The 26,103-nt window shown below is 37.4% G+C and overlaps 1 protein-coding gene across 12 annotated transcripts in view; it reads right to left on the reverse strand.

Annotated features, from left to right (window-relative positions):
- Positions 1–26,103, reverse strand: part of PTPN13 (protein tyrosine phosphatase non-receptor type 13) — a 220,211-nt gene that overhangs the window by 73,450 nt on the left and 120,658 nt on the right. For 10 of the 12 annotated variants that reach the window (XM_058433090.1, XM_032145796.2, XM_032145708.2 and 7 more), the window contains 7 exons: positions 21,268–21,490; positions 11,251–11,325; positions 10,957–11,131; positions 9,284–9,437; positions 8,865–9,003; positions 7,997–8,149; positions 1,922–2,104 (listed from right to left, as the gene is read on the reverse strand). In XM_058433090.1, coding sequence (XP_058289073.1) covers positions 1,922–2,104; positions 7,997–8,149; positions 8,865–9,003; positions 9,284–9,437; positions 10,957–11,131; positions 11,251–11,325; positions 21,268–21,490 — 1,102 coding nt within the window. The remainder of the gene's footprint in view (positions 1–1,921; positions 2,105–7,996; positions 8,150–8,864; positions 9,004–9,283; positions 9,438–10,956; positions 11,132–11,250; positions 11,326–21,267; positions 21,491–26,103) is intronic. The other 2 variants (XM_058433081.1, XM_058433083.1) reach the window with 2 other exon arrangements.

A 26,103-nucleotide genomic window follows, 5' to 3' on the forward strand; every position in this document is an offset into this window, starting at 1 on the left:
CTAGCCTTGGTTATTTATAAATTTTTCAGTGGACTTTTCTTACTTATATAAATTCAAAGAAATTTTAGAAATAAAAAACATTGTTAAATTCTAGCTAGATGTTGTTGCCAATGAAAGCTCCAGGATTAAACCTGTTTTCTTTATTAGAAACAGAAATCAGTAAGTATTAGAGAGGAGCTAAAGATACAGTAGCAACAAACTAGTATCTTGATTATCAGTAGTATACCTAGTAACTCTCCAAATACTTGGAGAACATTTTTTTTCTCCTAACAAACATACCACTTAACCACTGTCAAGAAATTTGTAAAGACACTGAATTCCGTAGTTGTAAAACTCTCTCACTGATTCAAGCATAAACATGAAAGCAAGAATCTCCTTAGTTGATCAGTCAAAAGAACTACAGAACCAGTACTTATAATAAAACACCCAAAGGCAGCAAATATCACACACAAAAAATGCCAGAGATAGGTTAGAGGTTCATATTCATTATGAAAATGATAGTATAGATGATTTAATATCTAAGAAAGATGTATAGTTTTGAAACACATACAAAGAATATTTGATTCTCTCCAAGTGTTAATGGATGGACTGGATAAGAAATGTGCTTGAGAGAACTCAATTGTGAGATATGAGAAGACCAAATGGTAACTTTTCAACTTCCCCAGAGGTAGTAGAAGAAAAAAGGAGAGTTAAAAAAAATAGAGTTTTGTGTTAGAGAAAGAACTTCAGGAAAAATGAATGCTATTAAATCTAGAAATAATTTGCATGGGAATGCAAACTATTCTCTATTCCCACAAATCTTTAAAAATGAACTAATCACAGCTAGCTCTATATATGTGGGTTAGTGTGGTAGCTTGGCAAATTACATAGAGCTGACTGCTGTGTGATTATTTGACTTGTCGCCTTTTCAAAACGGTCCAAAACTGGATTTATACTTAATTAATCTAAGGTTTCCTTCAGACATGGGCTCTGCCAGCATTTCCACTGGGGGAAGGTAAGTTAAGCCCAGGTAATTTCTTGGTCCTGACAATCTTGAGAAGATGTGGGTGGTCTGGAGAACATATTATCTGGCAATCTTAGTGATATCTCTTGGTTTCAGAGGAAGCCAATCAACTAACCATTAGGTCTAGGAATGGTCTCAGGGTTGAAAATTATCCAGATCCATCAGTACCTTGGTAACTTTATAAACACCGTTTTGCTGAGACTATACTTTATCCTAAAGATGAACTAAAGGTATCAGTAGTTCCTGAATACCACTAGGAAAACAAACACCTGAAAATATTAATACTTTTTATTCATCTCTGAAGTCTGCCAATGGAATTTTAATGTTCAGGTGTCCCAACTAGGTCCAAAATCAAAATATGCCTTTATTGCTAACTATCTTCCATAAATATATTATTTTCTAAAAATCATTTTCTAACTTTATAAAGAGCTGTACACTAAAAATCTAAAACTGTAGAAAGTCCTGGGACTAGTTCATAAAATCCAGTAAGTCTCTGTACCTCTGAGATTCAAATAACAGTTGCTACGAGGGGGTTTACTATTGGGCCAGACAAGGTTCACTAGCGTTAAGATAATTATCTATCTTAAAAACATTAGGAAGATTTTTCCATGTGAGAAGTTACAACCCTAGAATAAATTCTGACTTATTCAGAGAATTCAACTTGGTTGTAATTTAACTAAAGTTAATTGAGCATATAACCAGCCAGGAATGTGTAATAATCCTAAAAGTCACCTGTTGAAAAAACCAGACATAAATAAAATCTCAATAATACTTTCCACAACTACAAACGAAGAGTTAAATAGTATTAAGATGTATTATCCCCACTGAATGGCAGAGTCTAAGGAAAGTCTGTTAATATGTTACATTGGAAGTTGGTAATATTTGAAAATATAATGAAAAGAGGTTAAATGGACATACAGAAAAAGATATTTTCTTGGTTTCCCTCCACGGAAAGCGAAGGACCAATGTGCGCACTCCATTGTGAACTTCAAACACAAGGACACCTTTAGAACAGACTCCAAGCAATATTCCTGTTTGTGACTTTTTCTCAGGGTGCACTCGGTGAAAATGAACTCCATATTCTGTCAGTCTTTGGCAGACCTGTTGGAATAATACCATACCATAGCAATACACTTTGGTAAACGGTGACATAAAGATATTGAAGCTGTATGATATGATTTGGCTGTGTCCCCCGCAAATCTCATCTTGAATTCCCACGTTATGGGAGGGACCCACTGGGAGGTAACTGAATCATGGAGGCAGGTCTTTCCTGTGTTGTTCTTGTGACAGTGAATAAGTGTCATGAGATCTGATGGTTTTAAGAAGGAGAGTTTCCCTGTACAAGCTCTCTTCTCTTGTCTGCCTCCATGTGAGACATGCCTTTCACCTTCTGCCATGATTGTGAGGCCTCCTCAGTCACATGGAACTGTAAGTCCATTAAACCGCTCTCTTTTGTAAATTGCCCTGTCTCAGGTATGTCTTTATCAGCAGCGTGAAAATGGACTAATACAGTAGATTGGTACCAGTAGAGTGGGCATGGCTGAAAAGATACCTGAAGATGTGGAAGTGACTTTGGAACTGGGTAACAGGCAGAGGCTGAAACAGTTTGGAGGGCTCAGAAGAAGACAGGAAAATGTGGGAAAGTTTGGAACTTTCTGAAGACTAGTTGAATGGCTTTGACAAAAATGCTGATAGTGATATGAACAATAAGGCCCAGGCTGAGGCAGTCTCAGATGGAGATGAGGAACTTGTTGGGAAATGGAGCAGCGGTGACTCTTGTTGTTTTCTTTTCTCTCTCTTTTTTTTTTTTTCCTAGCAAAGAGATTGGCAGCATTTTGCCCTTTCCCTAGAGATTTGTGGAACTTTGAACTTGAGAGAGATGATTTAGGGTATCTGGTGGAACAAATTTCTAAGCTGCAAAGCATTCAATATGTGACTTGGGTGCTGTTAAAGGCATTCAGTTTTAAAAGGGAAACAGGGCATAACAGTTTGGAAAATGTGCAGCCTGACAATGTGATAGAAAGAAAATTCCATTTTCTGAGGTGAAATTCAAGCTGGCTGCAGAAATTTACATAAGTAACAAGGAGCCAAATGTTAATCACCAAGACAATGGGGAAAAGGTTTCCAGGGCATGTCAGAGACCTTTGCAGCAGCCCCTCCCATTGCAGGCCTGGAGGTTTAGGAGGAAAAAATGGTTTTGTGGGCCGGGCCCAGGTTCCCTCTGCTGTGTAGAGTCTAGGGACTTGGTGCCCTGTGTTCCAGCCACTCCAGCTGTGACTAAAAGGGGCCAAGGTACAACTCAGGCTGTTTTTTCAGAGGCTGGAATCCCCAAGCCTTGGCAGCTTCCACATGGTGTTGAGCCTGTGAGTGCAGAGAAGTCAAGAACCGAGGTTTGGGAACCTTTGCCTAGATTTCAGAGGATGTATGGAAATGTCTGGATCCCAGGGAGAAGTTCGCTGCCGGGGTGGGGTCCTCATGGAGAATCTGTGCTAGGGCAGTAGGGAAGGGAAATGTGGGGTTGGAGCCTGCACACAGAGTCCCAACTGGAGCACCACTTAGTGGAGCTGTGAGAAGAGGGCCACTGTCCTCCAGACCCCAGAATGGTAGATCCAATGACAGCTTGCATCATGCACCTGGAAAAGCCACAGATACTCAACACCAGCCCATGAAAGCAGCCAGGAGGGGGGCTATACCCTACAAAGACACAGGGGCAGAGCTGCCCAAGACCTTGGGAGCCCACCTCTTGCATCAGCGTGACCCGGATGTGAGACATGCAGTCAAAGGAGATCATTTTGCAGCTTTAAGGTTTGCCTGCCCTGCTGGATTTCGGACTTGCATGGGACCTGTAGCCCCTTTGTTTTGGCCAATTTCTCCAATTTGGAATGGCTGTATTTACCCAATACCTGTACCCCCATTGTACCTAGGAAGTAACTAACTTGCTTTTGATTTTGCAGACTCATAGGCAGAAGGGACTTGCCTTATCTCAGATGAGACTTTGGACTTGGACTTTTGAGTTAATGTTGAAATGAATTAAGACTTTGGAGAACTGTTGGGAAGGCATGATTGGTTTTGAAATGTAAGGACATGAGATTTGGGAGGGGCCAGAAGCGGAATATGGTTTGGCTGTGTCCCCACCCAACCCAAATCTCATCTTGAATTTCCACATGTTGTGGGAGGGACCCAGTGGGAGGTAAGTGAATCATGGGGACAGGTCTTTCCCATGCTGTTCTCATGATAGTGAGTAAGTTTCATGAGATCTGATGGTTTTAAGGAGGGGAGTTTCCTTAAAACCATCTGTACAAGCTCTCTTCTCTTGTCTGCCGCCATGTGAGACCTTCCACCATGATTGTGAGGCCTCCCCAGCCACGTGGAACTGTAAGTACATTAAACCTGTTTCTTTTGTAAATTGCCCAGTCTCTGGTATATGTCTTTATCAGCAGTGTGAAAAAGGACTAACACACTATATCAATGTAGTTTAATGTGGAAAGGTTAATCTTTTCAACAAACGTTACTGGAACAACTGTATATCCACATGCTAAAAAAATGAATTTCAACCCTTACTTCACCCTACATATGAAATTTAACCAAAAATGGATCACAGACCTAAATACAGGCACTAAAAGCATAAAACTTAGAAAGTGTCTGTGACCCTGGTTTGGGCAAAAATTTCTTAGAGGGAACACAAAAACCATAAACTAGAAAATGAAAAAAATTGGAAACTTCATTAACGTTGAAAACTTGTTCATCAAGAGTTAATGTTGGCCGGTGCAGTGGCTCATGCCTGTAATCCCAGCACTTTGGGAGGCCAAGGCAGGCAGATTACTTCAGGCTAGGCATTTGAGACCAGCCTGGCCATCATGACAAAATCCTGTCCCTATGAAAAATACAAAAATTAGCCACGTATGGTGGTGCATATCTGTAATCCCAGCTACTCAGGAGGCTGGGGAAGAAGCATCACTCGAACCTGGGAGGTGGAGGCTGCAGTGAGCCAAGATCACACCACTGAATTCCAGCCCGGGCAACAGAGTGAGACTCTTAAAAAAAAAAGAGTCAATGTTAAGAAAATGTAAGGTAAGCCACAGACTAGGAGTAAATATATGTAAAACCCATATATCTGATAAAAGACTTATATCCAGAATATTTAAAGAACATGTACTTCTCAACAGTAAGGAAACATATAACCAGTTACAAAAGGGGGTAAAAAGTTTTATTTGATACATCAGTAAAGATGATATATAAATGGCAAATAAACACATGAAAAGATTGGTCAACATAAATAGTAATGAGGGAAGTACAAATTAAAACCATAATAATATACCACTACTCACTTATCTCAAATGTTAAAGTGAAAAAGACTGAAACTACCAAGTGTTGTCAAGGATGTGGAGCAACTGAAATTCACACACTGTTGGTAGGACTGTAAAATTGTACAATGATTTTGGAAAACAGTTTGGAAGTTTCTTACAAAGTTAAACATGTACTTGCCATAGGTCCCAGCAATCCTATTGCTAGATATTTACTCAGGAGAAATAAAAACTGTGTTCACAGAAAAATGTGAACTGGAATGTTTATAACAGTTTTTATCTATCAACTAATGAAAAGAATAAGCAAATTATATATCTGCACAAAGAAAAACTACTCAGAAAAAAAAAGAAAAGAAACTACTGATATATACCACACCATGGATGAATCTTAAAAGTATTATTCTAGGCCAGGCACAGTAGCTCACGCCTGTATCCCAGCACTTTGGGAGGCCGAGGTGGGCGTATCACAAGGTCAAGAGATCGAGACCATCCTGGCTAACATGGTGAAACCATGTCTCTACTACAAATATAAAAAATTAGCCGGGTGTGGTGGCACATGCCTGTAGTCCCAGCTACTTGAGAGCCTGAAGCAGGAGAATGTTTGAACCTGGGAGGCAGAGGTTGCAGTGAGCTGAGATCATGCCACTGCATTCCTACCTGGCAATAGAGTGAGACTCTGTCCCAGAAACAGAAACAAAAAAGAGTATTAGTCTAAGTAAAGAAGCCAGACATAAAAGACTGTATACTATATTATTTTTTACATGACATTCTAGAAAAAAAAAAAAGCACTATGGTAATAGCAGATCAGTAGTTGCTAAGGGTTACAGGTAGCGGGAGGGGACTGACTATAAAGAAACAAGAGGGAGCTTTATGTATTCGAAATGTGCTATATTAGCAGTTGGTAAACTTTTTCTGTAAAGGGCCAGATAGTAAATATTTCAGGCTTTGTGGGTCATATGATCTTTATCGTAATGACTGGACTTTGCTGTTATAGTATGAACACAGATATAGATGATATATAAAGAAATGAGTATGGACTAGTTCCAATAAAACTATTTATAAAACGGGCAGGCCACAGTTTGCTAACCCTTGTTCTCAAGACTGTGGAGGTGGGTGCTGAACTGTATACATACTTTTATATTTTATTATGCTATTTTATTTTATTTTGAGATGGGGTCTCTTTCTGTTACTTAGGCTGGAACCCAATGACAAGATCAAAGCTTACTGCAGCCTCAAACTCCCAGGCTCAAGTGATCCTACATCAGCCTCCCAACCAGCTAGGATTACAGGCATGTGTAACTACGCCCAGCTCAACTGCATATATATTTTAAAAACTCACCGACCACTTAAAAATGGTACATTTTATTGTATATAAATTATACTTCAATAAAGCAGATTTACGAAAGATATTTCAAAAACAACATAATATATAGCAAAAGTGTAGCCTTAGAAGGTTGTGTTAACAAGATAAAACTTCTTAAGTTAGAAGAAAGATGCTAAAGTTAAAGGGAAATGAAGTAACAGAATATATTATTAGAAGGAGTAGGGCAACCTAATATTCCTTAGGCATGCTATTTACAGGGAGAAAACTGAAACTTAGAAAAGTTAAATACATTGTTCAAGGTCACTCAGCTAGTTGAAATAAGAATTCAAATGCAAGACTGTCTGCAAATCCTCATGCAAATTCTTTTCACTGTGCCAATCTGCCTTCTACCTTTATTAATAAAATTATAATGTGATAGAGCGAGACTCCGTCTCAAAAAAAAAATTATAATGTAACATCTTACTTTCTACAAGTATAAAAATGTAATAACTAAGAAAAGTGTAAGTCCATAATTTAATATCTTTAAATTTGGACTCAAACAGAAAAAGCCACCTTGCCTTTCTTTCCATGAACACTAGATTAAAGGTAATGTAAGTCTGTGAATAAAATCCATTCAGAAATTTTCACAGGGCTGGTAAACTTGGTTTCTTTCTATATGTAGCAGCGAATGGAAGGCATACTGTTACATCCTAGGAAGCTAAAACAGAAGAATGTTCTGAAAATTTGTCTTTTCAACAGAACACTACCTTATATTTGCTATTTGCATTGGAAGTTTACATAGTACTATTTTTCTTGATCATAAATGCACTATTTATCTAAGGTCATACAGAAAGCTGGTTATAGGTCTAATACACTGTAGAACTAATAGAACTGTAAACTAATAAGTCAATTTTTCTGACTCTCTACCCCTATCTACATTAATTGGCATTTAATGGGAAGACCATTTTTAAAGGATGTAACTGAATTTTAAGCCTTTTGAGAAAAAGCAAAAACAAACAATTCTAGAACCAGTATGAACTTGCCTCTCATATCAAGCCATTCACCAAATTCATTTGTTTCTTCTGTATAATGTATTTTGATTTTGAGTACGGAATAAGATAAAAGCATAGGATTAACAGCCAGATAGACATGGGTTCAAATCATATCTGCCCCATATCTCTGGGAACATTACATTTCCTCTTTGGGAGCCTCACTTCCCTCTTTTACAAAGTGAAAATTAAAATACCATAATTTTAGCCAGCAATGAGATGAGATTATGCACAGTATCAGTTATTGGCACTTGAACTCTTAGATATGTGTCCTCTAACACTTCTTGCTTACTTGAAAAAGATACAAAGCTTATCATTTGTAATCTTGCATGCTTACCTTTAAAAATTCTAACTCTGTCTCTTTTTCAGAAGCTCCCACATAGGTATTATGCAATTTGGGTAACTCTTCTTTGATATAGGATAAATCAAGTTTCTCCATCACTCTGGCGGGCAAATAGTGCTCCATTCTAAAGTAAGACACACCATGAACCTAGAAAAAAGAATGTTTTCATAAGCAATTGTTTGCCTTTTATTGGAGTAAACCCTCTTCCATCTTAAAGTTCTTGCTTTGGCTAAGAGATGAAGTACTTCTATTTCTACCTCTCTCTCTGAGGAATGAGTTTTAGAAGAAATGCATCAGTCTTTCTTTTTTATTCAGTGAGATAAAATGACTGAACTGATTAGCAAGCTTGAGGAGCGTGACATTCAAGGGCCTCATATCACTCTAGTTTAGGATGAACGTTGTGAAGGATGCTGCTCCAGTGGCACAGATTCTAGCCCCTTGCTTCCTCTTAGATCACTTTTATTTAGAAACATCAGGCTTTAAGTATACTGTGAGTTCTCTATACAGTAAGCTCTGCCAGGCTGCCAGTCCATCATGTGGAAGGCAGGAGATCCTTTTAATTTATATTTGACTAATAACCCCTGTGTCTAGTCTCCATAGGTTAGAACTTGGGAGAAGGAGTAAGTGGTAGATATTCCTAAACTCCAAAACAGGACAACTTTAAACAGGAAAAAAAAAATCCTACACTTCATGATTTTATATAATTGATATATATGGAGTGCTTGGTCATTTTGAGGAACCAAAGAAGCCTCAAAAATCTTCAGGTCTAAACATCAAACACCTGAATCAGGTTTAGTCATTAACTATGTCAAAGGTAACAACACCAAACAAAAATGGTCCTGGAAAAAAACACAAATCCTACCTCTGGTTGATAATCTCCATACTCAGCCTGGAGAGCCAAGGATGCCAGCAATAAGGAAGTCTCATCATCACAGTGCATCCTTTCCTCCAAAATATCTTTTCGAAGCTGAAGGTAATACTGATGACACGTCAGAGTATGCCTGAAAAAATAAATACACACAGACATCTTGGCCTTTGATTTTGAATACTGGGGTGGTTTTTATTATAGGCATGTAAGGTTAGTTTCCATGAGTTTATTATTAAGCTTATTATTAAGCTTTTAAGGCATAAGGATTAAATAAATTGTGTTGAAGGAAATATTACTTTTATGATAAAGCAGACATTATCATTGATTGGAATCAAGTAATTCAGTATCAGTAAGCTAAAGGGTCAAAAGACCAGTGTCCAAAAACAGCAAAAGAGAAACTCTTGTGTACTCACTGTATTAGACTAACATCATCCATAAAAAATTTAATTCTGAAAAACAAAGTAAAATTAACAGTGGCTTTGGTCTTTTTCTTTGGTTCTTCTTTCCATCCCTCTGGGGCCACTTTGGTTAACTTTAAGTCAGGATCAACAAAGAAATATTCATTATCTAAAACAGAATGAGAAAAATATTCAGATAAGATAAAAAAATACTTTAGTGTTTTCTTCCGATTTCTTCACTTTTTGGTCAGACTTGCATAAAAGAGTATCATATGAGAATATAAATACAAGACTGCTAAAAATGTGGCAGGGAGCTCTGAGACACTCCACTTAGATGGGAGGCAATATGGCCCACTCTTTTAAGAATGGCGGCTCTAAAGACATACAGTCCTAGATTCAACACCTGGCCACAACATTTACTATCCGTATGACACTGAATATATTATTTTACCTCTCTAGACATTAGTTTTCTTGTCTTTAAGATCAGGATAGGGGTAATTCTTGCTTTACAGCATTGTTATAAGGATCAAATGACATAATGAATAAAAACACTTGTTAAAGCACACAGTACATGGTAAACATTTAATAAATATTAGCTAGTATACTTATTATTATTGAGCTACCAGCTGAAACCTAGAAGGAATGACATTTATCATTTTATTTTTTAATGTCATTAGTTAACTGTTATTTACTCTCTACAAATAAAAGAATTATTCAATACAATTTGATTTCACCAGAATCTATAAGAAATTAAGTGTAGTATAAACAGATATTTGGATGAACTGAATCAGCTTCATGTAGACAATATTGACGGATTAGTCTAAAAGTGAAACCAGTAAAGTGATAGAACATCAGTAGGTACTAATTGACTATTTATTGTATGAGTCTACAGCATAAATTATTCATTTTTAAGGCACAATAATTCAATAAGCTATATTGAGGGAAATATTTCTTTTAGGATACAGAAGATATTAAGAGCTTATAGAGTTTTAGGATCCTTTAACCTGTCAATTGTCATTTATGGTACTTTGTTGTCTAAGCTTTCCAAGTTAAATTTTGAGGTAAACAGGAATCTGAAATATTAAAGAGTAATTTATAAATATAATGATTTATTTAAAAAGAAGATGAATTCCAAAAAGTTTCTTACTGCTATGGCAACTCTAACTGATAAATAGGAGAGGTTTCTACTGAAGCTGTGTCTTAGACCACTGTGGTTGTGAACATCATGGGTTTCAGTGGATACAATATTTAAAAGATATGTCAAATAACTAATTTTTAGCCATCAATTGACATTTTAAAGTCGCTGTGATTTTAGGATAGTGGACTAAATAAATTGATGTGGAAATTCAGAAATAAGGTCTTGCTATACATTCAGACTCATATTAGGATACTAATTTCTAGAGTATACATGTAGACCATTAACATATAAAATGGTCCCTAAAATATAATTAAAATATATTTTTATGTAACCATAGCAAAAAAAATAAAAAATCTTCCCAGTCAGATACAGAAGGTGCCTAACAAACATAGCTATTAAAACAATGAAAGTAGCTAGAAGAAGAAAGGGAGTTCCTAACTCACTTCTACTGACTAGTTCATTTAGTTACTAATTGTCAAAATGAGGTCAGGCATGGTAACAAACATAGGAAGTTTCTATACTGTACGCTGAATACAAAATGTCTTGGTACCTTTGAGGGTAGCTAAAGCAAACAAATGATGCTCTACTAAGCCAGTATGTGCCACAACCATATCAAACACATCTTTACATATACTTTTGGTATCACAGGTCAGTTCCAGTCTCTGCCCGTTCAGAAGCATTATGTTTACTTTCCTTCGGTTATCCTCATTCTTCCCTTTCTTAGTCTATAATTGAAAAAATAAATGGCATTTACCAAAATAAGCATTATAAGAATTTTAACTGGTTTTTAACACTATACTGAAATTATTTTCTAAGAGGGACACAAACTGGTTTTATTACTTACAAGAATAGACCGTGGCAAATCCAAAGATATAAATGGTTCAATTGTCATTTTCACAAACTCAGGGCCAAAGAAATTCTGCAAATCACATAAGCAGAATCAATATTTTTTACTATTTATTCTAGTTTTTTCCTTGAAAGGAAAAATAATGTAACAATAATAAACTACATATGAAACTACAAAATCACCACATTAGAACTAGGTGATCTAAAATGAACGTTGAAGCTTTCATGAAGAGGTATACTGGAATTTACCAATAACAGAAATGGAGTATGCCTTACATTAAGTTGAAACAAGTTTTTCCCCATCTTTGTTTTCTACTATTGATGTCAAACATAATGCCTCACTTTTATACTGTGTTACAGGGTTTTCACTATTTGGCATCCCGATAGACTCAGACTCAAAAAAAAGGTCTTGAAGAAGTAATATAGAGTTATTAAGCTCATATAAGTATTTGGTTTAATATTGCTAATGCATGAAGTGATTGAACAGAATCTCATTGTCTTAGAAAGTGACATTCAGCCTAAAACAGATTGTAGGGTACATGTGCTGGCTCACAACTAATCCCAATGCCTTGGGAGGCTGAGGCAGGAGGATTGCTTGAGGCCAGGAGTTTGAGACCAACCTGGGCAACATACTTAGACCCTGTTTCTACAAAAAATAAAAAATTAGCTGGGCACTGTGGTGCATGCCTGTAGTTCAGCTACTTAGGAGGCTGAGGCCAGAGGATAACTTGTGCCCATGAGTTCCAGGCTGCTGTGAGCTATAATCACACCACTACACTCCAGCCTCACCAACAAAGTAAGACCCTGCCTCTAAAAAAAAATTAAAAGCAAACAGACAAAAACAAAAAAACTGGTCATAGTTAAAAGACATCTACTTTGTGCCTATATCTATATATCCACCTGTAATCACTATCTTGGAACCCTGTGACACTGTACTTTTTGTTTTAAATAGTGGCAACTAGGGATAGTATCAGTCACATAGTCTCTGACCCCTGCCAATGTCCCCAGCAAGAAAATATCTCAGGAAATAAAGGACCCATGAGATGGGGAAAGTGGAGTGCAAACTCTGTATTTACTGCTTCTCAATCTATGATTTCCCTTTTCTCCTCTTGTACATTCTGGGGTTTTGGCCAAGAGGGAGAACTAGTTTAGGAGACAACTTAAAACAAGTTAGACTCTGAGTGGGAGAAGGGTTGAGAAAAGACTGAAAGATTATATCTTAATGGGCAAAAGGTAGAATGAAACCAGAGCTAATCTTGAGGCCAGAGGCAAGTGGTTCGTGTGTATGTGTAGGTGTGTGCTTGAACTAATGGATGTTACCAGTTTTATTTTTGTTGGTTTCTTCTTTGCATTTGGTTGTACAGCTCACTGATTGCTTGGTGTAGGAATTCTATTCAATTTAATTGAGTGTGTAACGTGACAGATACCATTTATGTAAAAGTAAAAGTTTAACATAGGGGTTTATTAATATTCAATGAACCAATAGGACACATTTTAAACAAGAATAGAAATAGAGTAGAAAGAATGAAAGTGGAACATAGCCGAATAGGAACAGCTCCAGTCTGCAGCTCCCAGTGTGATCAACACAGAAGACAGGTGATTTCTGCATTTCCAACTGAGGTACCTGGTTCATCTCACAGGGACTGGTTGGACAGTGGGTGCAGCACTCAGAGGATGAGCAGAAGCCGGGCGGGGCGTTGCCTCACCCGGGAAGCCCAAGGGATAGAGGGATTTCCCTTTCCTAGCCAAGGGAAGCTGAGACAAACTGCACCTGGAAAAATGGAACACTCCCGCCCAAATACTGCACTTTTCTCACAGTCTTAGCAACTGGCAGACCAGGAGATTTTCTCCTGTTCCTGGCTTGGCAGGTCCCACACCCATGGAGCCTTGCTCACTGCTAGTGCAGCAATCTGAGATCAACTTTCGAGGCTGCAGCCTGGTCGGTGGAGGGATGTCCGCCATTGCTGAGGCTTGAGTAAGTAAACAAAATGGCCGGGAAGCTCGAACTGGGTGGAGCCCACCACAGCTCAGCAAGGCCTGCTGCCTCTATAGACTCCACTTCTGTGGGCAAGGCATAGCTGAACAAAAGGCAGCAGAAACTTCTGCAGACTTAAATGTCCCTGTATGACAGCTCTGAAGAGAGCAGTGGTTCTCTCAGCATGGCATTTGAGCTCCAAGAATGGGTCCCTGACCCCCGTAGCCTAACTGGGAGACACCTAACTGGGAGATACAGTTGGGTGCCCCTCTGGGATAAAACTTCCAGAGGAAGGATCAGGCAGCAATATTTGCTGTTCTGCAGCATCCACTGGTGATACCCAGGCAAACAGGGTCTGGAGTGGACCTCCAGCAAACTCCAACAGACCTGCAGCTGAGGGATCTGACTATTAGAAGAAAAACTAACAAACAGAAAGGAATACCATCAACATCAACCAAAAGGACATCTACACCAAACCCCATCTGTAGGTCACCAACATCAAAGACCAAAGGTAAATAAAACCACAAAGATGGGGAGAAACCAGAGCAGAAAAGCTGAAAATTCTAAAAACCAGAGTGCTTCTTCTCCTCCAAAGGATTGCAGCTCCTCACCAGCAACGGAACAAAGCTGGATGGAGAATGGCTTTGACAAGGTGACAGAAGTAGGCTTCAGAAGGTCGGTAATAACAAACTTCTCTGAGCTAAAGGAGCATGTTCAAACCCATCACAAGGAAGCTAAAAACCTTGCAAAAAGGTTAGAGGAATGGCTAACTAGAATAAACAGTGTAGAGAAGACCTTAAATGACCTGATGGAGTAGAAAACCATGGCACAAGAACTTCGTGACACATGCACAAGCTTCAATAGCTGATTTGATAAAGTGGAAGAAAGGGTATCACTGATTGAAGATCGAATTAATGAAATAAAGCAAGAAGACAAGATTAGAGAAAAAATAGTAAAAAGAAATGAACAAAGCCTCCAAGAAATATGGGAATATGTGAAAAGACCAAATCTACGTCTGATTGGTGTACCTGATAGCGACAGGGAAAATGGAATCCAGTTGGAAAACACTCTGCAGGATATTATCCAGGAGAACTTCTCCAACCTAGAAAGGCAGGTCAACATTCAAATTCAGGAAATAAAGAGAACACCACAAAGATACCCCTTGAGAAGAACAATCCCAAGACACACAATTGTCAGATTCACCAAGGTTGAAATGAATGAAAAAATGTTAAGGGCAGCCAGAGAGAAAGATTAGGTTACCCACAAAGGGAAGCCCATCAGACTAACAGCAATCTCTCGGCAGAAACCCTACAGGCCAGAAGAGAGTGGGGGCCAATATTCAACATGCTTAAAGAAAAGAATTTTCAACCGAGAATTTCATATCCAGCCAAACTAAGCTTCATAAGTGAAGGAGAAATAAAATCCTTTACAGACAAGCAAATGCTGACAGATTTTTGTTACTATCAGGGCTGCCTTACAAGAATTCCTGAAGGAAGCACTAAACGTGGATAGGAACAACCAGTACCAGCCACTGCAAAAACATGCCAAATTGTAAAGACCATCAATGCTAGGAAGAAACTGCCTCAATTAATAGGCAAAATAACCAGCTAACATCATAATGACAGGATCAAATTCACACATAACAATATTAACCTTAAATGTAAATGGGCTAAATGCCCCACTTAAAATACACAAACTGGCAAATTGGATAAAGAGTCAAGACTCGTCGGTGTGCTGTATTCAGGAGACCCATCTCACACGCAGAGAAACACATAGGCTCAAAATAAAGGGATGGAGGAAGTTCTACCAAGCAAATGGAAAGCAAAAAAAAAAAAAAAGCAGGGGTTGCAATCGTAGTCTCTGATGAAACAAACTGTAAACCAACAAAGATCAAAAGAGACAACGAAGGCCATTACATAATGGTAAAAGGATCAATTCAACAAGAAGAGCTAACTATCCTAAATATATATGCACCCAATACAAGAGCACTCAGATTCATAAAGGAAGTCTTTAGAGACCTACAAAGAGACTTAGACTCCCACACAATAATAATGGGAGACTTTAACACTCCACTGTCAGTATTAGACAGATAAGGAGACAGAAGGTTAAGGATATCCAGGACTTAAATTCAGCTCTGCAACAAATGGACCTAATAGACATATACAGAACTCACCACCCCAAATCAACAGAATATACATTCTTCTCAGCACCACATCATACTTATTCTAAAATTGACCACATAATTGGAAGTAAAACACTACTCAGCAAATGTAAAAGAACAGAAATCACAACAAACTGTCTCTCAGACTACAGTGCAATCAAATTAGAGCTCAGGATTAAGAAACTTACTCAAAACTGCACAATTGCATGGAAACTGAACAACCTGCTCCTGAATGAGTACTGGGTATATAACGAAATGAAGGCAGAAATAAAGATGTTCTTTGAAACCAGTGAGAACAAAGAAACAACATACCAGAATCTCTGGGACACATTCAAAGCAGTGTGTAGAGGGAAATTTATAGCACTAAATGCCCACAAGAGAAAGCAGGAAAGATCTAAAATCAACACCCTAACATCACAATTAAAAGAACTAGAGAAGCAAGAGCAAACAAATTCAAAAACTGGCAGAAGGCAAGAAATAACTAAGATCAGAGTGGAACTGAAGGAGATAGAGACAGGAAAAACCCTTCAAAAAAATCAATGAATTTAGGAGCTGGTTTTTTGAAAAGATCAACAAAATTGATGGACTGCTAGCAAGATTAATAAAGAAGAAAAGAGAGGAGAATCAAATAGACACAATAAAAAATGATAAAGGGGACATCACCATGGATCCCACAGAAATACAAACTACCATCAGGGAACACTATAAACACCTCTATGCAAATAAACTAGAAAACCTAGAAGAAATGGATGAATTCCTGGAAACATACACCCTCCCAAGACTAAACCATGAAGAAGTTAAATCTCTGAATAGACCAATAACAGGCTCTGAAATTGAGGCAATAATTAATAGGCTACCAACCAAAAAAAGTCCAGGACCAGAGAGATTCACAGCCGAATTCTACCAGAGGTACAAAGAGGAGCTGGTACCATTCCTTCTGAAACTATTCCAATCAATAGAAAAAGAGGGAATCCTCCCTAACTCATTTTATGAGGCCAGCATTGTCCTGATACCAAAGCGTGGCAGAGACACAATAAAAACAGAGAATTTTAGACCAATATCCCTGATGAACATTGATGTGAAAATCCTCAATAAAATACTGGCAAACCGAATCTAGCAGCACATCAAAAAGCTTATCCACCACGATCACGTTGGCTTCATCCCTGGGATGCAAAGCTGGTTCATCATATGCAAATCAATAAACGTAATCCAACACATAAACAGAAACAACTACAAAAACCACATGATTATCTCAATAGATGCAGAAAAGGCCTTCAACACAATTAAACAGCCCTTCATGCTAAAAACTCTCAATAAATTAGCTATTGATGGAACCTACCTCAAAATAATAAATGCTATTTACAACAAACTCACAGCCAATATCATACTAAATGTGCAAAAACTGGAAGCATTCCCTTTGAAAACTGGCACAAGACAAGGATGCCTTCTCTCACCACTCCTATTCAACATAATGTTGGAAGTTCTGGTCAGGGCAATCAGGCAAGAGAAAGAAATAAAGGGTATTCAATTAGGAAAAGAGGAAGTCAAATTGTCCATTTGCAGATGACATCATTGTATATTTAGAAAACCCCATCGTCTCAGCCCAAAATCTCCTTAAGCTGATAAGCAACTTCAGCAAAGTCTCAGGATACAAAATCAATGTGCAAAAATCACAAACATTTCTCTACACCAATAACAGACAAACAGCAAAATCATGAGTGAATTCCCATTCACAATTACTACAAAGAAAATAAAATACCTAGGAATTCAACTTACAAGGGATATGAAGGACCTCTTCAAGCAGAACTACAAACCACTGCTCAACGAAATAAAAGAAGACAGTAACAAATGGAAGAAAATTCCACGCTCATGGATAGGAAGAATCAGTATCATGAAAACGGCCATACTGCCCAAAGTAATTTATAGATTCAATACCATCCCCATCAGACTACCAATGACTTTCTTCACAGAATTGGAAAAAGCTACTTTAAAGTTCATATGGAACCAAAAAAGACCCCACATAGCCAAGACAATCCTAAGCAAAAAGAGCAAAGCTGCAGGCATCACGCTACCTGACTTCAAACTATACTACAAGTCTACAGTAACCAAAACAGCATGGTACTGGTACCAAAACAGATATATAGACTAATGGAACAGAATAGAGGCCTCAGAAATAACACCACACATCTACAACCAACTGATCTTTGACAAACCTGACAAAAACAAGAAATGTGGAAAGGATTTCCTATTTAATACATGGTGCTGGGAAAACTGGCTAGCCATATGTAGAAAGCTGAAACTGGATCCCTTCCTTACACCTTATACAAAAATTAATACATGATGGATTAAAGACTTAAATGTTAGACCTAAAGCCATAAAAATCCTAGAAGAAAATCTAGGCAATACCATTCAGGACATAGGGATGGGTAAGGACTTCATGACTAAAACACCAAAAGCAATGGCAACAAAAGCCAAAATAGACAAACAGGATCTAATTAAACTAAAGAGTGTCTGCATGGCAAAAGAAACTACCATCAGAGTGAACAGGCAACCTACAGAATGGGAGACAATTTTTGCAATCTACCCATCTGACAAAAGGCTAATATCCAGAATCTACAAAGAACTTCAACAAATTTACACCAAAAAAAACAAACAACCCCATTGAAAAATAGGCAAAGGATATGAACAGACACTTCTCAAAAGAAGACATTTATGCAGCCAACAGACACATGAAAAAATGCTCATCATCACTGGTCATCAGAGAAACGCAAATCAAAACCACAATGAGATACCATCTCACACCAGTTAGAATAGCAATCATTCAAAAGTCAGGAAACAACAGACGCTGGGGAGGATGTGGAGAAATAGGAACACTTTTACACTGTTGGTGGGAGTGTAAAGTAGTTCAACCTTTGTGGAAGACAGTGTGGCGATTACTCAAGAATCTAGAACTAGAAACACCATTCGACCCAGCGATCCTGTTACTGGGTATATACCCAAAGGATTATAAATCATGCTACTATTAAGACACATGCACACGTATGTTTATTGCGGCACTATTCACAATAGCAAAGACTTGGAACCAACCCAAATGTCCAACTGGATAAAGAAAATGTGCACATATATACCATGGAATACTATGCAGCTATAAAAAAGGATGAGTTAATGCTCTTTGCACAGACATGGATGAAGCTGGAAACCATTATTCTCACGGAACTATCACAAGGACAGAAAACCAAACACCACATGTTCTCACTCATAGGTGGGAACTGAACAATAAGAACACATGGACACAGGGCGGGGAACATCACACACCAGGTCCTGTTGGGGGGTGGGGGGCTGGGGGAGGGATAGCATTAGGAGAAACACCTAATGTAAATGATGAGTTGATGGGTGCAGAAAACCAACATGGCACATGTATACCTACGTAACAAACCTGCATGTTGTGTACATGTACCCTAGAACTTAAAGTATAATAAAAAAAAAAAGAATGAAAGTGTTCTGCCATGGGAAACACAGAATATAATAAAGATCAACTATGGCAACAGGGCATGAAGAAGTTAAGATGTGTCTGCACCAAAAGAAAAAAAAATCCTAAAAATTTTTGTTGCGGGAAAGAATATTAATTCAAACTGTACCTCCAAACCCCATTACCCTTTTCAGCCTCAAAAATATAACCTCCAGCTCTTTTCAGAAAAAATACTAGGTAGTCTTTTAATGACCAGTAGTTCAAATTATCTAATCACTGACACAGAATATCTCTGATGAAGAAATGTTTGGTTTGAAATAGCTAGAAATTGACTGCCTAAAAAAGGAAACAGGTTTTTAGCAAGATGACATATAACAGTGGCATGCTATAAAGGTACGATCTATAATTTATGAATTGTGAATGAACCAAAGTCTAGCTTAGCTCTTTAAAACTATGGTTTAGGAAAAAGGGGTGTATATGTATGTGCAGTTTGTGCTGCTCACTGAATTATTATATTGGAAGCCCACGCTATATTATATGACATCCTGACTATTACTTAGTTTTGATGTCGATATTGGTAATAATGAATTGATGAAGCCTTATTGAGTTTCTTCCTTTTACCTGAAATATGTTCAGTTATATTTTATTGGAATCTAAAAACTTTAAAAATTGGATAGTGTTTTATAAACTACAATCCAATTCCACATTTTAAAAATTAGCACAATGAGGAATAAAGAGGTTTTAAAATTTACATAAAGTCATATAACAGCATCACAAGGAATAGAATACATGTCTTCCAATTTGTAGTTCAATGCAATTTTCACCACCCAACAGTTTTTTCTCCTTAGAATACTGTGAAGGAAATTTGAATTCTGTTAATTTCAGAGCACACAAATGTGCTTTTAAGATAATTCTCTGAAGCAAAGAACAAAAAATGAAAACAGTATAGGGTAATATAATTTCTTAGTACAGAACTAAAAAGAAAAAAATCATTCTAGATTTTACCAGGTTTACTATTATTTATTTTGCTTTTGAAGAATTATTTTAAACTAACATTACAAATGAAACACTGCTTCACCTTTCAAGTTGGTGATAGTAAAAAAGAATGATAATATCCAGAATAGGTAAGAATATGAAGAAACAGGCATGATCATAGGAAGCAAAAACTGGCACAAACTTTTGGAAGGGTAATTTGACAATATCTTTTTTGGAAGGGTAATTTGACAATGTATCAAATGTCTTAAACGGTGTCTGCCTTTGACTTGGCTATTTTACTTGGAGAAAGTTATCTGCAATGAGTTAGCTACAGGGATGTTCATTAAAGCAGTGGTCCCCGATGTTTTTGGCACCAGGGACAGGTTTTGTGGAAGAAAATTTTTCCACAGACAGGTAGGAGGGGATGGTTTTGCGATGAAACTGTTCCACCTCAGATCATCAGGCATTAGATTCTCATAAGGAACATGCAACGCAGTTCACAACAGGGTTCATGCTCCTATGAGAATCTAGTGCTGCTGCTGATCTGATAGGAGGTGGAGCTCAGGTGGCAATGCTAGCTCCTTGCTCACCTCCTGCTGTGACCAGGCCATGGACCAATGCTGGCCTGTGGAGCCCTGCTTTAGAGCATTACTTTCAACAGCTAATTAGAAACATTGAAAATGTCCAATAATTGGAACTGACTAAAGAAATTACAATACACAGTAAAGTCACATAATAAAGTATAACACTAACAATAATATAGAAGTTGTAAAATGTTTAAGATATTTTACATGAGAAAAGAACTGTTGATTTTATGTTTATAAAAATATATTGTCATAGGTTGAAAGAAAAATACATCAACTAGAAGAACAGACACATAAAAATATCCATCTACAAGATACAAGATACAGACTTGGTCTTTCCTGTCTTTGGATACTGTAAATGTGAGGATATGATATTTGGAGCTAATGGAGTCCTCTTTTAACCAGAAAGTGAATTATTACTAAAATTCTGAGAATCACAGAGCAGCAAGATGAAATGCACTTGATAACATTCTTGAACTTTGGAACTAACCTTGAACTTTCCATGTCTGATCTTCTCAATATATGGAATAACAAATTTCTTAATATGAAAAAATAATCCCTCACCATAACGAAGAGAGCCAGTTAACTTGAAGGATTATACTTCTAAAGTATACAGTTAGGACACTCTAAATTCATCTAAGTTATTTTTTAGATAAAATAACGAAAATAGCTAAATGTTTATTTTAAAATCAACCCAAAAGATATTTAATCCCAGTGGAAATGAATATGGATTTCAGTTTCATCTACAGGTAACTTTAGGTGGATACCTGTAGCAATTTTTAAAAGTACTTTGCCCAAGAGTTCCCTGTGAGGGCAGGTTTAGATGTGTAGTAACCTGAGAATCAACTTACCCTCAGTTTTCTTTGAGTCATGGCCGTTTCTAGGGCAATTTCTCTTAATGGATCCCTGGTGATGTCAAGCATGGACGCTTTGATTGTGTCTCCTGGATATAGGCTCAACCGAGACTGTCTAAGGGCCATTTTGGCTTGTAGCTGCATCAGTTCTTCTTCTTGCCGTTTTAGCATGATCTCTTGGTTAATTAAGTTGCCTTCAAAGGGTGTTTCATATTGTCTGCTATATAGAAAAGAGGAGACAGCTGAGGATTGGGAGGAAAACAAAGGCTAATCAAGCAAACTTCATTTTAAGTAAGGCTGCAAGAGTTTAAACAAATTTTATTTTCCCATCTCAGAAGAATCTTTGCATTACACAGTATGGTATGAAGAAATATATAGGCCGGGCGTGGTGGCTCATGCCTGCAATCCCAGCAATTTGGGAGGTGAAGGCGGTTAGATCGCTTGAGTCTAGGAGTTGGAGACTAGCCTGGGCAACATGGTGAAACCTTGTCTCTACAAAAAAATACAAGAGATTAGCTGGCCATGGTGGCACACACCTGTAGTCCTGGCTACTCAGGAGGCTGAGGCGTAGAATTGATTGAGCCTGGGGGTAAGGGGGTTGAGGCTGCAGTGAGCTAGGATCGTACTACTGCACTCCACCCTGGGTGACAGAAGAGAAGAGAGGAGAGGAAAGGAGAAAAGAGGGGAAGGGGGAAGGGGGAGGGGGAGGGGGAGGCGGGGAAGGGAAGGAAATACATATTTGATCTTTGTCTCCAGTTCCTGACAAAGAGCTCCTAAAACCCTTGAAGTCTCTTGGGTGTTAGGAGCCTCTTGTTCTAGTAATGAAACTCTGATCATACTACCTATATAAAACAGAATTTGGACATTACTCCCTGCTCTCTCTATCCCCTTAAGTAGCTTTATTTTTCTTCAAGGCACCATCATTATATGGCAGTATATTATTTACTTGCTTTTTCATGGTTTATTGGCTATCTCTCATTTCCCTCAAGGGACTTTCTGTGTTGTTCACAACTCTATCTCCAGTATCTCAAAGCGCCTAGTACATGGCAGGTGCTCAATGATTACCTATAAAGTCAATAACTGAATGTAATTTTATGGCCCTCTCTCACTTAAGGGGAGGGTCAAAGATAATAATAAGACCTTGAATCCACACATTTAAACTCAAACCTGTTATTTTCATAAAATATTACAGTCTTTTAGCTAAAATTATTTTACATCAGAGCTACTAAAAGGTAGCAAAAATAATTATCATTGTTATCTCTCCAAATATGTTATCTAACCAAAACTTCTATAAAAACTGAAAAGTTTGAGACAAGAATCAAAAACAAAAACAACTCTGTTTGGAGTCAGAAACAAAGGTTACCTCAACAAGCAGAGAGGCACAGAAGCAGTGGGAATGTACTATGTATAAACTTACTTCAAAAGCTAATACATAAAAAGGCTTAGAAATTCTCTTTGGAAACCACTTTGAATGCCCTTTTTGGTCACTGAAAGACACTTTTGATAGCTCAGTATAAAAAAATTACTCATTCTGCTGCATCTGACTCATAATTTCCTGTTAATCTCCCCCTACCCCACTATGATACAAATCAATAGCACTCTCTGGATCTGTTTTGCCATTTTATTCTAGCTAAAGGGAATGGAAACTTTTGTCAAGAAGCATGCAACATGTACAAATACAGCACTATTTATAGATTTTACAAATGTGTGACTTAAAGAAGAAAACAAGACTCCTGATTATGTACCAGTATGTTAAGGATATTATCAGAGTGTGTTCTGCAAGTGAATAGGAATTTGGACAGTATTTTAAGCTAATGTGTATTTAAGTGGGCAGAAAAAAGATAGAACTAGTTAAAAGAAATAGAGTTAGCAACTTAATATTAGACAATACATACATACAGCTAACAATCTACTTCCTGAAATATTTTTCTTTCACCTCAACCTATATCTAACTCAGATGCTATGAACACCACATGGGCTTTTTCTCCCCATGAAGTATGAAAAAAAAGACAGTTTACCCCTTAAACATAGATTTGACAAATATGGTGGCCTTAATGTTTCCTTAAATAAAATCTGGAAACAATCAAAATTAGGATTCTCTCATAACCTTGACAATTTTGAGGTTCCTTATCAAGAAAATTAACATAAGGCTCCCAAAATGATTTAATTTTGCTTGAATGAATATGTTTTAAAATTTAAAAATCCAAACCAAATTGGCTGTAAATCAATTGTTAACACATATCCCAACGCTTCTTCAGGTGTTATCTCTATTTTGGTTGTTTACATTAAAAGCAAGAGTTTTCAATTGGCTAAAGTGGGCATAACAGTAACTATTCATAGGTTCCAAATTAGATGCATAGAGAAAAGTCACTTCTAAAACACATTCTCCCTCAATTCAACACTGAGCTTAGTGCAATTCAATATTGGCTTCCTATTGTTGTTCATCCCCACATGCTTTTGCTTCATTAGAAAAACAGAGTAAACAGACAACCTACAAAATGGGAGAAAATATTTGCAAACTATGCAAACTATGCATCTGACAAAGGTCTAATAGCCAGCATCTATAGGGAACTTAAATGTACAAAAGAAAAACAAACAACTCCATTAAAAAGTGGGCAAAGCACATGAAAGACACCCTCAAAAGAAGATATACATGCAGCCTACAAGCATGGAAAAAAGCTTCATATCACTGATCATTACAGAAATGCAAATCAGAACCACGATGAGATACCATCTCACACCAGTCAGAATGGCTATTATTAAAAAGTAAAAAAATAACAGATGCTGGTGAGGTTGCAGAGAAAAGGGAACATTTACACACTGCTGGGAGAGCAAATTAGTTCAATCATTGTGGAAAACGATATGGAGATTCCTCAAAGAGCTAAAAGCAGAACTACATTAGACCCAGCAATCCCATTACTGGGTATATACCCATAGGAATATAAATCATTCTACCATAAAGACACGTACACGCAAATGTTCACTGCAGCACTATTTACAACAGCAAAGACATGGAATCAACCTAAATGTTCATGAATGACAGATTGTATAAAGAAAATGTGGTACATATACACAATGGAATACTATACAGCCATAAAAAAGAATGAGATCATGTCTTCTGTGGGAACATGGATAGAGCTGGAGGCTATTATCCTTAGCAAACTAATGCAGGAACAGAAAACCAAATACCACATGTTCTCACTTGTAAGTGGGAGCTAAATGAGAAGAACTTGTGAACACAAAGAAGGAAACAACTGATACTGGGGTCTACTTGAGTGGGGAGAGTGGGAGGAGGGAGAGGAACAAATAAGATAACTGTTGGGTACTGGGCTTAATACCTGCTTGACAAAATAGTATGTATATAAACCCCTGTCACACGTGTTTATATAACAAACCTTCACACATACCCCCAAACCGAAAATAAATGTCAAAAAAAAAAAAAAAAAAGAAAACAGTGTAACGTAAAGCATAGATCTTTGTTTCCTACCTCTTTGTTCAAAAGTATCAAAATGGGGTCATCACAAGGACACAGTAATATAAAATGCTATTATGCAAATATAGATTGCTTTAGGTAAATGAATACTTACTGGAGTTTTCCTCAAAGAAAAAAATTATAGACTATTTTAAAAAGTACAAGAAACAAAAGAAACAACTTTAATTAAAAGTGGACCTTTAGGCCAGGCACAGTGGCTCCCACCTGTAATCCCAGCACTTTGGGAGGCTGAGGTGGGTGGATAACTTGAGGTCAGGAGTTCAAGACCAGCCCGGCCAAAATGGTGAAACCCCACCTCTACCAAAAATACAAAAGTTAGCCGGGCATGGTGGCAGGTGCCTGCAATCCCAGCTACTTGAGAGGCTGAGGCAGGAGAACTGCTTGAACCTGGGAGGCAGAGGTTGCAGTGAGCTGAGATAGCGCCACTGCATTCCAGTCTGGGCAGCAAAGTGAGACTCTGTCTCAAAAAAAAAAAAAAAAAGTGGACCATTAACTAAAGAATAATTTTAGTGTAAAGTATTTAATTACATAGACTCTAAACTGTGAATAGTCTGTTTTAATCACATGGCTAGGGTTACCTGATCTATTAATAGTTTACAGGTGTGAAACAGTATCTGGCAGAATTAATTAGCTAAGGGGCAAGTTTCTGTTTATTTCTAAATGATTCTTTTCTATTTGGTGGCACCTGAATTAAACAAACTGAAATACAGAATTAGAAAGGATTCCCACATTTTAGAAGTAAATTCTAAAGCAACCTCTGGTTCTCTAATATATTACAAATTTGAAATTAATGCTTAGCATTAACTACATCTTTTGTTCATGTAAGGGACCTGGGCATAGACGACAAAGACACACATCACTACTGACTTGACACCTTTCAGTTTAAACAACATAAATCAACACACAGCTATAATACCACCATCCTAAGTTGAGCACAAACATAATACTAACACCTTATAAGAAATTCACTAAGTATGTCAGTATAAAAATGAACTCTAAATAGCCTAAATCAAGCTTTAAAAAAAATACCACATAACCTCTTTTAACCTAGGAAAGATACAGTGATAATTAACTTTTTACATAATAGGTTACTTAGTAGTAACCTACTCACTATTCATTCAACAAATAAATACTCACTGAAAGCTTGCTGGCTCAGACTATTCCAAACTTTCAAGAAAGGTATCTTAGAAATCAAGGTTTACTATCTTCTCACAGATTTTTAATCCCATGCCTCCACCTTCCTGTTATTTTATATTCATATGGATAATTTAAAAAATCAAGCACAACTATAAATAATTAGAGCCAATCATGATTTTAAAAGATTCCAATACTTTGTCTTT

Source organism: Hylobates moloch, unplaced genomic scaffold (genome assembly GCF_009828535.3).
Source record: "Hylobates moloch isolate HMO894 unplaced genomic scaffold, HMol_V3 SCAFFOLD_2, whole genome shotgun sequence".
Classification (NCBI taxonomy): Eukaryota; Metazoa; Chordata; class Mammalia; order Primates; family Hylobatidae; genus Hylobates; species Hylobates moloch.